Source organism: Acyrthosiphon pisum, chromosome A1 (assembly GCF_005508785.2).
Source record: "Acyrthosiphon pisum isolate AL4f chromosome A1, pea_aphid_22Mar2018_4r6ur, whole genome shotgun sequence".
NCBI classification, from domain to species: Eukaryota; Metazoa; Arthropoda; class Insecta; order Hemiptera; family Aphididae; genus Acyrthosiphon; species Acyrthosiphon pisum.
Genome location: NC_042494.1, coordinates 139,123,748 through 139,139,578, shown reverse-complemented (window position 1 = coordinate 139,139,578; position 15,831 = coordinate 139,123,748). Strand labels below are relative to the sequence as shown.

The 15,831-nt window shown below is 30.1% G+C and overlaps 1 protein-coding gene across 2 annotated transcripts in view; it reads right to left on the bottom strand.

The window, feature by feature from the left end:
- Window positions 1-14,187, bottom strand: part of LOC100169609 — a 36,357-nt gene extending 22,170 nt beyond the window's left edge. The window contains exon 1 of one of the 2 annotated variants that reach the window (XM_003242788.4): window positions 13,895-14,187. In XM_003242788.4, coding sequence (XP_003242836.1) covers window positions 13,895-13,924 — 30 coding nt within the window. In that variant the 5' untranslated portion in view covers window positions 13,925-14,187. Of the gene's footprint in view, window positions 1-4,285; window positions 5,864-13,894 lie in introns of those variants that run through there. The other variant, XM_001948995.4, reaches the window with a different exon arrangement.
- Between the last annotated feature and the right edge of the window lie 1,644 nt (window positions 14,188-15,831).

Sequence of the window (15,831 nt, the reverse complement as noted above, 5' to 3'; positions counted from 1 at the left end):
GAATAAATTAGGTAAAACTGTAAAAGCTTAAATTTAACAAAAAAAAAAGTAATGGGTTTATACTTACATAATATTTGGTTTTGTGTGAAAATATACCTAAATAGTAAATTGATAATATTTTAAAGATAATCATAAATCATAATATAATATTACAATACATCAAAGGTCAAATTTTTAAATTTTTTAACATAAATCGCTTGTATTAATATTATATAATATATTTATAATTATATATAAACGCTCAGTACGCGGGCAAGCGGATAAAAGAAAATATCCATAATCGGCCAAAATAATAATACTCACACACCGTTCAAATAATTATGCACCTTCATGAATGATGTGTTAATTAAATTGTAATCACATAATTTAATTTATAAACAAATTCTGCTAGCCAACTACTTAACATAATATTCGTATACTATCGTGAAATAGTTATTAAAATAAAAACGATACGCACAAAGCTTATTTATATGAATGGTCACACCCAACAAAATTGGCGGACATGAGGTGACATAAAAAAAAAAACCACATTCCCTAAGTTTAAGCCGATCGAGTTTAACGATCCGACCTTGTCCTCGATCTACGGTACATACAGTGAGACGAACTTAAATCGACTGCTCGTAATGTTTTATTATTATTTTTTAATTTATTATTAATTTAGTGCACCGAAGGAGACACCTACTGTTCCAGGCCGTCAATCACCAGTTGCTCCCAACCGAGACAGCTTTTGTTTACAATGGAGACAGACCACCGTGAAGGACGAAGGTCATCACTTGCGTAGGCCCTGCCTATCACGCCAAAATGAAACACCCCACGGGTGCAACATTTCAAAAACAAAAGATTTGGTTTTTATTGTTTTTAGCTCAACAGAAAACAAAAAACATCAGTCCATCTAATTTACGAGACCAATTGACGTGGGAATAGTCAGCACAAAAGTCGAAGTATATGATAACAGGTGCCTAATTAATTTGAATATCACAATATAACAATATTTATCACTCTGTTAAATTCCGCGTTTTTAAATATTGTGATAAGCTAAGTTTCTAAACTGTGACAAGCCGGGTTTCAGGAATCACGGTTACAGGCAATACCTAATTAATATCAATACATAATTAGATACCCCTCTTATAATATATAGTTGACGAATTCAAACTGGTGATATAAAATGAATTAAAGTTCCAACTATAATTGAAGCAGTCAAATAATATTATAATGATATAAGATAAAAAAAGATAACGCTCAATATATTTTAACCATCATTATTATTTCACGTGAAGGATTGAATCAAAACTAAAAGCCTATAATAGAATATTATTATATTATTGATACACACAAATAATCCGTGCGCTTATTCTAGAAAAATATAAATCAGTTGAATGCAATTTAGAAAATTATTTTTACAGCAAAATTACTACGTACGTAGACTTCCGTTCGACTGTACCTGTATGGCATGGACACTATTACTAAACTTCCTCGAGGCTGAAATAAATTGATTGCTCATGTGTAAAACATGGTTTACTTAGATATTACGAACGTTTGAGGTGAAAGAGATGCTGTAATAATATAATGCCGTGTTCATCAAAACGTAATTTTTTTGGACTGACTCAGAATCATTATCTCACGTGGTTATGTCACACGATCATCATAGGACACACAATTGTAATGCTTCATATTATATAGGTAATAATATTATAATGACGATAAAAACATACTCTACTATTGTAAAAACTAAATTTACGTATCCGTTTTATCAATCGTCTGATTTGTAGATGAAACGTCAATTATTTTCAGTTATTAAAAAAAATAATAATAATGACGTGTAATAATAATAGAGTATAAGTAGTATAACTATCGATAATAAATTCTTATAATCCCAGTATCAGTGCAGATACCAAAAATAATATATTCTTTCTCCTATTATTGTGTATGAAAATATTCCAGACGACCTAACCCCCAAGAATGATGTCAGGAAATTCTTTTCGAATCATTGATGCAATATAACATAAATCATTATTTATTTTACATAACGCATCTTCAACAGTAAATGGACATTACATAAAGACGATTATTTGTGTATCAATTGGAATGCATTGGGCAATACATAGGAAATCTTTGGGTCTTTTAATTTTCAGATGACTTAAAAATATTATTAGTCGTAAATATTTTCCAGCATAATCAATTTTGATCATCTCAAGTTAAATAAATTATGACCCCGGTGGTCAAGTTATTTTATCTCAATAATCTAGAACTCTAGGCACGTGTTTAGTTATGTAATAATAAATTCCTACAACATTTTTTATTTCTAATTTTCACAATGAAATTGATCGTAAAAGGCACTACCTATACCTATATTACGAGTAACAATAAAATAAAGTAATTACTGATTAATCATACGTAATATATTTTTAATTAAAAATCCTATTCATTATTATACCTATATATATGTCTATGAGTATTATAGATGTACGCTATATAGTTATACAACAATCAATTGAAATTAAAAATATATTTATTGATAAGTTCTATAATATTGGATCGAATAGGTACTAAAATCGATGTTAATAAGATGTATGATATATTATAAGTTATAACTATTGACTTTTCAGAAAAACTTTTCTGTCTTCTAAGTCACTATAGGTATAGAAAGTTATAATTTTGTATTCATAGTTCATAACATTTACGATTTGTCTTGCAACACACCGAGTGAGTACATTACAACTGAATAGGTACATCGTCATAATTTTGTTATGTTTTTTTTCTCACATGACGATTTACTTTTATGGTCACATTCTATTGTCATGCATCATGTGAAATGGTGAAAAATATCAAACTATGAGATGTTAAACTATTAAATTCCGACCGTATGAAGATTTCTAGTAAGCAAAACTAATGGTTCATTCGGAGGTCATTAGCTTTATAAAATAAATACGCGTTGCTTAGAAGTCAGGAAATCGAAAAGAGATCTCTGTAAACTGCCTACTAATTTGACGGAATAGATATCAATTATTTTTCACATAATAGGTAGTTATAATTAAGTTATTAGTAGGTACGTATATTTAATATTTTAATATGCTTGAATATCACAACGTTTAACCTATCATTATAAAATTTAAATAAAATTGTTGTTCAAACTTTTAACTTTAGGTACTTATAGTTATTTTAAAATAACATTATTTATCAATGGCAATTCCAAACTGTTTAGACTGGACATAAGCCATGCACTACCTAACCAACAACAATATTGAATGTGTTACTTGATTTAAAACATAATTCAAACTGTTATTTTTATTTTTATTGGTTGAATAATACATAATATTCGTGTTAAATTAAATTAACGCACAATGAGTATATTTTGGGTTGAATTACATTCAAGTTAAATACAGTTTAATCATATGACAAATTCACATCCCAGATCATTTTATCTGAAGGAAGTGACACTGACATAACTATTATGTAAAATAAAAACCAAAAACTTAAATTAATAAATGTATTTTTAACTTTACTGAACTCTAAAATTATTCATTGACTTTCCCAAATACCAAGCTTACAATTAATATTGTACTCAGATTGAACCCTTTATAAAATAATTATCTAAGAATATCGTTTCAATTTTATGTGTAAACATATTGTAATTTGTGAAATTTGAAGAAAAAAAATAAATGAAAAAAATACCTACTACCTCCTACTAATATGTACTTACGTAATGACTAAGACTAAAACTACTTTGCGTTTCCAACTTTTTTTAAGGGTGTTAAAATAGCATAATTTCTAAGGATAATATTTTGCAATTTGTGGACATTTTTATGTTGTAGGTACTTACCAAATTTTTGAAAACTGTTAGCTATATATGTTATGAGTTTATTTTAATGTTCATGGTGATTTGACAAAATCAACGTATTTTTCCTTTTAAATATTTATGAATACCGATTGATATAAAAGTGATGAAATATACGCGGTTAAAGTGTATTGTGTATACTTAAGTGAACAATTTATTGTTGGGGGGACATTAAGAAAAAATTAGCTTAGAATTTTTATTCACATCCTAAATACTCGTAGCATTTACCCGAATAATTGAAAATTTAAAAACTATTTTACAGTGCATAAAGTGTAAAAATAAAAAGTTAACTTTAAATATTAGGTATGTTAAATAAAAGTTTTATTATTTTTATTTTTACGATGTACTTAAATTTAAAACGTTTTTAGCGTGACAAAGCTCGATACCTATAATAGATATTATGACGGTAATAATTTATAACGTCAAGTGCACGCTCAAATTTTCACTCACTTGGAACACACAGTAGAACAGGTACGTCAGGCGGGCGATTTCCGATGAACGACGTACCGCAGCAGCGGAAGACTTCACACGACGTGTCTGAGACAACAACATAATTAGTAATTATGGTCCCCAGCACCACGATGACTACTGAGATCCCATTGGAAACAGATCGTGTAAAGTGCAGAGCATTATTATACCACTAGAGTATACCACTGTACAGCGTATACCACGTTCGCGGTAATATTAATATAATTTGGTCACTCGGCGGCGGAAACGTGTATTTCAACCGATACGGATGTGGCGAAAATATTAGCTATTATTAACCTATATACTATTATATTATTATTACCATCGATAATAACACCTAATAATATTATTATAAAAGCGAAACGTAAAATTAATATGACGACGCGTTAAAATATTACAGTCGGCCGCGTGCGACTTGCTGGCCGGTGGACGGTAAAGTAAATAAAATAAATGACAAAATCGCGATCGGAGACTTGAATGCCCGACACGAGTCTGGCGGCGGCGGCGACGTGCGCGGGTGACGTCGTCGTCGCGCGTACCAATATTATACTATACGGTTGTCGCGTGACGAATGAAAGCCGCAAACTCGCTGCGGCGGACCGCCACACGCGGAACCGGTCCCCGCAGACTCGATTTCCCGTTCCCTCTACACGTCCTGTTGTAGCTACCGCCGCCGCCGCCGCCGCGACAGTGGAAATCGAAAGTGGAACTTCCGATCGCATCGCTATAATATAACAATAATAATATCATAACCAGGACCGCGGTACCTATCCTGCAGCAAAGTCGTCGTCGTCCGCGCTATCGTCGATGATTTATCGTATTCACAACAAAATGACATAATACACCGGCTACGGTAGGTATTTGAGTAGGTACCCACCCGCTTTAGTTATCTACAACCCGAAGTTATGCCGGCCTGTAAAATACATTCAAACGCATTGCCTCGTATAAAATATGTCAGAACGTCACAGGTTAAATGTTAAGTATAAATTACATACCTACGAAATATATATATTATTTTCCAGTCACTGTAACGACTGCAGAAAGGCGTTTCTGAATTTGTATTGGAAAACCTATGTGTATATAATGTTATTATAGTTACGCCTTTTCGTCATTACAGTGACGATGTGGTAACAACAAATAATTTTATGTCCGCAGCAGACCCGGGTTATATCAGCTAAGTAGGTACCTTGTTATTAATATATAATTCTGGTATTTCACATATTTTGTGCGTATTGGATTAGCCCCCGCCCTCGCAATCGTTTCATAACTCGTGTCCGGGTCACGTGCTGGAGATATTATACGTCTAACCTAACCTTTAGTAATAAAATAATAGGTACACTATATAATAGATTTATAGGTATGCCCATAGGCGCAAATAGCGTTTGAGATATGTGCTCGATATTATTGAGGTCAAGACCCTCTATTTTTATAAAATGTCACCAAGTTTTTTGGCGACCCTAAAAAAAGTATTAAAGCCCCCTCCCCCCAGTTTGAAAATCATTGATATTGTATACTCCACTGTCAAACGATTCAAAAATTAATTCATTGCCTTAAGACGACGTTATACCCGCATGTGTTGTCTCCGTCTTACAAGTGCGTAACATATCAAATTCTACGCTCAGCAGAACACGTGTAACTCCGTTGGTTTAAAAATTAGAGTGAATTGGCCTCTTATAAAATGTAATGGTAAGATTATTATCTAGACAACCTCATGAGCTTTTTATTATATTTTAATTTTAAAGCAAGCTATGAGTATTTTAAAATTTAAAATTGTTTATACATCTTTAAGTACTCATAACTCGCTTAAAAATTAAAATATACTAAAAAGCCCATGAGGTTGTCTAGATAATAATCTTACCAATTAAATGTGTTAAGAGGTTAATTCAATCTAATTTGTAAACCAACGAAGCTACACGTGTTATGCTGAGCGTAGGATTTGCTATGTTACGCACTTGTAAGATAAGGACAACACATGCAGGTATAACGTCCTCTTAAAATAATAATTACGAGTGGATTTTATTTGCATCAAGATTTTGTTTAATATATACAGCCGAATAAGTTAGTTTGAGAGTTACCATTTAAACTGGGTAACGGAGAATTGAATTACAATTAACTCGTTAATCGTTATGCACTTATGCGTTGAGTTATGTAAATCGTACAGTATTAAACAATGTCTATAAATAACTTGTTATGTGATAAAAAATGACACTAAAATGTATCTCATTGAATTTTCAATGACGTGCTGCAGTGCTGTCTTGCAAATTTCAAATTCGGGATTTCCGTTTATTATAGTTGTGGTGTAACCAACTATGTCGTCAGTGGTCACTGATCGCTATATAACCAATATACCGTCATCATCGAACACGGGCGCCGCCGTTGTCTTATCGAGGTCATACGGACCGCGATATTTACTATTTTACCACACTACGTATAGAAAACAAACAGTGGTTTCCTTTTACGCGATATATATTGTCCGCGGAAGTACCAAGATTATCTAACACTACGCGATTATCCGATCGTCGTTAAATTGTTCTCCATAAATAACGTCGATGAAATAAACGATTTAAAAAAGTAATTTTTCTTACAGACGCAATAAATACGAACAGTTTAAGCAGATAGCAATCACGATGAATGATAATATTATTATATTATATATTATATTGACCGTTTCTAATGTGGTAAATTAGATCGTTTCTACTCGACTGGCAAAATTCATTATAAAGGTATATACAAAATAATAATAATTATAGCCATATTATAAATATCAGAATCACGTCTATATAATAGAGTATATAGACACTCTTCAGATCGTAATTATTATATGCGTTTACCCCCGCATAATAATTATTATAGGTCTATTTTTTTATTCACTACATTTTGAATGTATTCCAGCAATATAATTAGAATTTTAGAAACATAATAATCTATATCTGATAATAGTTAAATATTATTATATAATATATGTAACACTCTTAACCATAATTTTAAGTGCATATAGTGAGATGTGATATCTAATAAAATTAGGAACACATACTATTGAGAGTGAATATACAATTTATATGCCGACAAGTCATTAGGTAAACAATAATACTTACCAGCCGTTCATATACCTATTCTAATTTATTCATAACCTGCCAATAAGTCTTAAACAATCGAAAATGCCATGTACCAATAAACTTACAACTAACTTAAAATAAATGTTGTTTGACAATATTATTTAGTTATATTTTACCTTTAAAATTATTAAATATGGTCGTGTGTGTCGAATTTCACTATTGAACAATCCCATTTTATCTGTACATGTTTCAGACAAAAATTACTCTTAAATCAGTTTAGTTGTTAGATACCCACATATTTAGCAATAAAATAAAAAGGAAACCATAATCAAATTAAAATATAACACGGATCAAATCTATTGTTTCAAACAATATAATATAGGTGAGTAGACAGTGATAATGGTTCTACGTTTGACAACCTATAAACAGTAATAGTGAACACGTTATGATATTTATATGTTAAGAAATGTATTGCATATGTGTGTCTCTATTAAATATTAGTTACACTAAAAAATACGTTCATATCTAACAAACATTTCTTAATAGCTTAATATATTTAGAGTTCTGCTGTATCTACCTAGTACCCTATATAATATATTTCTATACTAAAAAAGAGTTTAAAATTTCGACAATTTACAATAATATTAATTTTAGATTCTGAGCGGAGTGAGGAAGCTTGTGGTTCTACAAAGGTGTTTATTTTTTTTTTATCCTGTTACAGAATTTTTACCATAGAAACAAATAAAAAAAAGGTGGGTAAGTGGATGTCGCTCTGCTGTACAGTAGGTTACAAGTGGGTCACTGTATAATGGATAGTATTAAATTTGAATTCAATGATATAATATCACTGTATAAGAAAAACGATTCTGAGCGGAGACGGTTTGTCAGTCTAGATATTAGACGTACCTATTATAGGTATACTTATTTATAGTATTAAAAAAAATTGACCTTAATAGGTATCAATAATGAATTCCAAATTAATCATATCACAATATCCATTAGGTAACGCGTTATACATCAACAACAAACCGTGGTACTATCATAGATATATAATAGTATACTTTAGAAGTTTCAAGTACCCACGAATAATATTATACAATCACAACAAAATAACTAAAATAGTTATTCCAGGTTTTTTAATATGTAATTTCGTCCAAATTTGAACTTAAAATGACTATAAAAATAAACTGTGCTAATGTATTTCTTAGAATTTTTGGTAACAGAGTTAAATATTTACGTGGAATCTTTTTTTAAATTTTCAATCCTTAGATATAAAAGTTGAACATTTTATAATTTTTTAACTACAAAATAATTATTCAATTTTAAATTTGATAAATTTTGTCAACATTTTAACTTCAAATGCTTATAAAAAAATTTGTACATATGTATTTTTAATATTTTTCAACTGCTATCGTAACAATGTATCAGGAGCTTTGTATTGATTTTTTATACTTTTTGGCCCAATAGATAAAACTTTATTGATATTTATAGAAAAAAAAACTAAAAAAATAGAAAACTTACAATGTCCGTAAACAGCTCAAAAAGAATCAAATTATTTTCAAAATTGTATTGTATATAGAAAATGCTAATATAAACATTCAGTAAAATAATCAAGTTTCTACAGTCACTCGTTTTTTAATTACAACAAAATAAAAATACAATAGATAATACAATAAACAAAAGATAATCGTTACGTAATAAATCGAGTGAATATCAAATGTTATAAAAATATGAATTTCAAACGCTCATAAAAATTTAATTTGAGTTTCTTATAGACATTTTTTCTTTGATAAAGGTAGATTATCCTATAATGAATCTTGTATCACATTTTAAAATCTTAGTTCTAAAAAGAAAAATTTTTATGAATTATAAACTCAACATAATTAGGTAATTTTCGTGATTTTTCCATATTTTGTCAATTTTTGAACTTTAAATGCTAATAAAAAAAAACTGTGACTAAGGATTTTTAATATTTTTCAAATTTCATTGTAACAAAATAGTAGGAGCCTTGTATTAAATGTTCAAGTATTTTTACTCAACAAATAAAGTTTTATTGACATTCATAGAAAAAAAAACGAATTAAATTGGAAACTGAAATTGTCCGTAAACAGCTCAAAACAAATCAAAATATTTTTAAAATTTTATCATGTATAAAAAATGGAAATATAAACAACCAGTGAAAATTTCAAGTATCTACAGTCATTCGTTTTAAAGTTACACCAAAAACCAAAATCAATTTTCTCGAAAACAGATTTTGCGTAAAAATTCCCGTTTTTCCTTAATTTCTCTTTTGTTTTTCACGGCGCTTTTGAAAACTATTGTTAAGTTTTTACTTTTGACCCCCCCAAAGTACCAACTAGATTCACTTTCCTATCAGAAAAGATACTGTTGAAGAAAATCCAAGAACTTTTACTGTCCTAAAAGGTGATGACAGACACAAAAAAAAAATTAAAAAAATTAATAAATAATAACAATATGTAATATCTAGACTTGAATTTGATGAACCTTCTTCGCTCAGAATCGTTTTTCTAATATAATGATATTATATTATTGAATTCAAGTTGAATACAATCTATTACAAATTGACCTACTTGTAACTTACTGTACAGCAGGTTGACATCCACTTACCCATTTTTTTAAACTGCATTTGCTAATATTTTTAAAATGTATGAAATGTTCTATATCATAATAATTAATAAGTTGGTAGCTTAAATAAATTATATGAAAAAAAAATCTTTAAAATACAACAACAAATTATAAAACATGTTTTATACCTATATATCAGATTTTAATATGGGTGTTTTCGATTATGTAGGAAGTAGCCTTAAGTGAAAAACTCATTGGTAGGTTATTGATGATTAAGAGGAAATGTCGATTATTTCGGATTAGTAGGTATGCAAATAATTATAATAAATTATATACGTAAATACAATTGTTATTGTTTAACCTTTAACTATTTTAGCTTAGTTTTATTTACAGTTAATATTTAGGTACTATCCAATGTTTCAAATTGTCGGAATTAATTTCATATCATCAAGGAAAAGCGGTATATAGTTGTTCTCATTTTAAATGCTTATTTTCTTATTCAATGTTGTCCCTAGTAGAGGTACCTACTTAGATTATAAACATAAATATACCTTCTCGTCCAAACTATTGTCCTTGTGCAGGGATTACACAATCGGAACGCACCTAACATGCGTTGTTTATAATATGCATTGTTGCAACTCGTTACCTACTCATTTCAGTTACATGTATAATAGGTAAGTATCTACTACCTATTATTATATTATTTTATATACGGACATCAAATTATATCAATGTCAATGTTAAATTATCACTTCGTGTCAAAAAGTGGGATCCGTTCCGTAAACATGTAGGATGATAATCCGGAGGCGGATTCGCAAAGTAGGATGCAAAATAATAAATGCTCTTAATTCATGTCGACCTTGTATCTTGAAAAAAAAAACAGATTTAAATTGTTTTTCTCGTAAGCCAGGAGACAATATTTTTTGATTCAATGTTGTTATTATCCTAAAAATACCCGTGTTCAAGACGATCCTATTGAACACGACGTACCATACAAGAAAAGACAGAATAGTAATAACGAGCTTGAGAATAGTGTTCGTGGGATAGTAAATAACTGTATGCTAAATAATATATTAAGTATAATATGTGCTACCTAATAATGAGAAAATCCTTGAAATATTCTCATTCAGAAATATTATTGAATCAAAATGCTCACAAAATATATTTTTCGATGACATAACACAAGATTCCGAATTAGGGAACGTTACAAGGATATTTTAAGAAAAAAAAAACTATGACCAACGCAATCGTAAGCTTGATAATTAAAAAAATTATTTACTATTCATGAGTACTTCCATTAACACTTGTTCATCGATGTACGTGCGTAAATGTGTAATGTACTTTGAGTAGGTACTCATAGGCATATAATATAATATCTGTATAATATCAAATAACGACGAATCTATAAAAACTATAATCTGTTATCTGCTTTTAGTTGAAAACAAGAAGTTAATGCCACAACGTACAAACCATAACATTTTTCTGATTTATATTATAAACAAGAGTTGATTTACCGATTACATTTACGCCGTTCAAAACTTTAGAAATGTAGCAATAGATCATGATAAATAATCAATATAATGTTTTGGTGAAAGTGAACCTTCAGGCCTGCGTGATTTTAATGTTTATAGGGCTCATACGTACGTTATTTGTATATTATTGTTTCAGTTAGTAGATCGTGGTGGACACCATAGTTCCAAGGACTTTTGTTTGTACGACGGACTAACAAGCATCATTAGATCCAAAGCCAACGCAATATATTATAAATATACAATTTATGTTCTACGAAATGTGTAATATCAAACATCTGCACTAACTAGCAAAAAGCTGATGAAGCAAAGGCGCAAAGAAATTTATACAAATCAAGAAACAATATACATTTAGCACAAGTATTTAATTCTTTGTTATCTTAGTTTATTAACATTCCGAGAATATTTCAGTAGTGAATAATAATTCATACGCAGACAATAAACCGATTGTTTTAAATTATTATAACCTATATAATAATATAATCGTCCGAGTATAATTTGGTCGGAAATAAACCGGCTTCATTATTTTCAAAATCAGAAGCATGAATTAAGTCAAAATTTTAATTAAGTACCTAGTCTAATAATTGATACATATATCTCTTTTCCATTGTTAGCTTATTTTGAAATTCTCGCCAATGCCTAAAGCTAACGTTGTAAATTAATTAATGTTCAGAACTTCAAATGTACCCGATGGACATAAGTATACCTGTATACCTATACTAAAGGGTTAAGTAATTTTCTTTGTAGTACATAATTGAAAATATATCCGATTAATGAAATGTCTTAAACAATTTTGATGAAGAAATTTTGTTTATGACAATTGATAGGCAATATACAATAATTTATTCAAATAAATCCAAAGTATTGATAACTTCTCAAAATATATTATAATAATCTATATATTGTAAAATGTTAAAACATACTGAAAATTATTGAAAAATTAGTGATGTTTTCTAAATTGTATACAAAATTAATCAATATTTGTTGTACTTATCTATTATTATCGTCTTTAAAATATAGTATAGTACGTATATAAGTGTTAACTAATAACAAATATCAAGTCAGCAGATTAAATCTCAGATGGTCAATATTTAACTCAATATCTAATTAAATTATAAGCCATACTAAATTTTTCTTTAAGTATAAACTATATAATTGCTTGAATTAATGTAGTACAATAGTATATATTATTATATAATACCTACATGGCTATAATGCTATATGGTAATATCACTAAATTCACATATATACCTATTATGTTGGCAGATATACAGCAAGGCGTCAAGGCCTAACATAGTTTAACTTAATATAAAAAACACAATATTTTATTTGTATCCACGTGTGTGCGATGTACTAACAAGAAATAATATAATATGCACCATCATGCATGTAAGATGTAACACATTTATAATCGTCAATAAAATTATCTTCCCATAATATTGCATAATAGGTATACATTTTATTATTAATAACATGTATAATAGTAAGTAGGTAATAAAATCCAGCTAAATGTATACGTAACAGTAGTAGAACGTGTTCTTCTTTTCGCCACCTATATGTAGGTGACAAATATCAATTTCAATAACGGCTATAAATATTACGTACTTCATAAATTAGACTAGGTAGTACATAAGACAAAATACTAGTTTTTATTATATCATAAAAACTATATAGTGCCAAAAAATATATTTACTTAATTTTATATATATTTACAAAAAATATTAAAATACCATTCTAAAAATATACTTATTACAGAATAGTACAACTTATAGTATAATATATGTGTATCTATAAAATATAAATACTATACTCTACACTAATATAATATAGTATAGGTTACAACATATTATACTCTATAGTCTATACTAACTAACTATAATATAATATGCAAGAAATGTCAACATTTTTTAGATTTTAGAGATTAGGAAGATTTAACAAAAACAATTAAAAACTTTGAATTAAGTTGTAAGTTGTTTCTTTAAAACTGCACCCAGGGTGGCTTCTATTGGAGGAATTGTAAACATTTAAGTAGGTACAGTATAGACGTAGGTTTAGCACATATAATTAAGAATCCCTTCAAATAAACTTAAAATATGAATCGCAAATAGAAAAATACGAATAATTATCATATTATCAGTACCTGTGAGTAATAATAATGATTTCCTCCAGTGTAAATTAAATCAATAAAATATTTAAAAAAAATTGATTGATCAAGTTTTACATGCACGTCTAAAAATAACTATCCAAATGTTAATAAAAAAAAAAACATTCACAAGTTAATTTATTTTATTCTACAACCTTAATTACTCCACATCGTTTAACATTAATTTACCTTTCGTCATTTTTCAATTTTATAACGTTTATTAATAATTATAATAATTATTCCACCCAATAAGAATTAAATAAAATTATTGACTTACGATTACGACGGCGTACAATCCGAAATCCATTTTGACGTCGAATGTTGTACTTCCTATGGTAATTGACAGCGAAAACGATAATATTATAATATTATATGGTGAAACAACGACTAAGGCGACGACAATAATACTACACGCCACTGGTTATAGCGGTGGCACAAACATCAACACCACGCTATATTGGCACAATATTGCGATTATTACCACAAAAACGACAGCACATGGGCAACATGGGAGTACGCGACGCGACCGGCCTGGACGGTATGATGTCCAGGTGTGTGACGGTGTGTGCCATTTCGGACCAGCCGCTGTGGTCGTCGCGTGCCCACTCGAGGTATCTGCCCACGCAGGGGCACGCCCGGTTCGCGAATGTCCACTCGCGGTAAATCCATATAATAAATAGGAATAAAAATCGTTTTTTTTTTTTTTGTTATTGTCTGGAAGCTGTTTTATTGTTGTATAACACCCCGATAATGCCGTCGCCGCCGCCGTTCCCGATTTATTGTCTTGACCCTTATAATTCGCATATAATAATATTATATTATGTCTAGTCGATAATATACCAGTTAAATGTACATAATGGTTATAAAATATAAACGTATAATGTCGTGTATAAACATAATAATATTACAGAAACAGCTCCGATGGAGAGATAAAGAGTGAGAGAGAAAGAGAGAGGGAGCGAGCGAGAGAGAGAGACTAAATAAGAGACATGAACGCCAACGCCGACGACAGCGGTCCGCGCGCGACTTGACCCGGGGCAACACGTTTATATTTCGTATATTATACACACGACGACGGCCGACGGGAATTTGATGAAACGGATACAAGCTGAACGACTGCACGAGGAAACAGCGAACACAACGATGACGTAACGACCACGTTACATATTATTATTGCCGCCACCGCCACTGACCATTCGACGAGACTTATACACAGTTATCGTTTTATTTGATTTATACGGCGGTGGTAGGGGAGGTGGTGGAGAGGAGAGAGTGTGAGAAAGTGGCATGAGGGGAGTGGGTATTTCTATTACTTAAAACTGTGCAGTCTTTGTCTGGGGACTTACACAACGCACAACGTTATACCGGAACAACCGTCAACCATAAATTAATATATAAATAGATATAAAAAAAATCTCGACCAGGAGGGGGTGAAGTGGGGGTGGCTTAACAATACGAGAGCATCCAAGATTTTATTCTGCCTAGTATAAAAAGAAAACCATATACCAGATATACCTATATCCTTGGTCCCATAAGCCTCGACCCGAGTAATCCTTATGGACGATGAATATTTTTATTTTTCTCCTTAATATATACGTGGACCAGCTGATCACAATATTATTTTGACATTACGCCTATATTATATTGGTATTTAAAGGGTGTTCCAAATGTTTGAAAACTGTCATTAGACTAATTGGCACTACTTAACTATAAGAATATGATATAATTAATGAGGAGATTAAATATTATAACTAATATAGGTAAATGTGCAGCAACTAGTGGTATCTGTTATTACCTACTATATTATGTAGATTGTAGGTATACGCAAACAGTAATTAAAACGTTTCCAAATATTTTGAACCCCTTGTAATCATGTTAACGAACAAGTTCAGTGTTTGCGTACAACCCACATAGTGACAAGCACTATTATTATTAATAATATCAGTTATAACTTAAAAGCTTATAACATAATACAATATGCACGAGCTATAAAAAGTTCTAATTATTATATTATTTTATTATGAGATAAACAAGTGACATTCAAATCAATATCCCTGTCCCGATCGTATACGATAACATGAAAACCTGCATGGCGCACACATATAATAGTCTACATCCCTTTTCAATATATATGTTAAGACACTGATGGTCCGTCATAATTGTCACGCATTCAAAAAGCGGCAGCGCTAAATCAGTTGTATTCTATAGGTATCA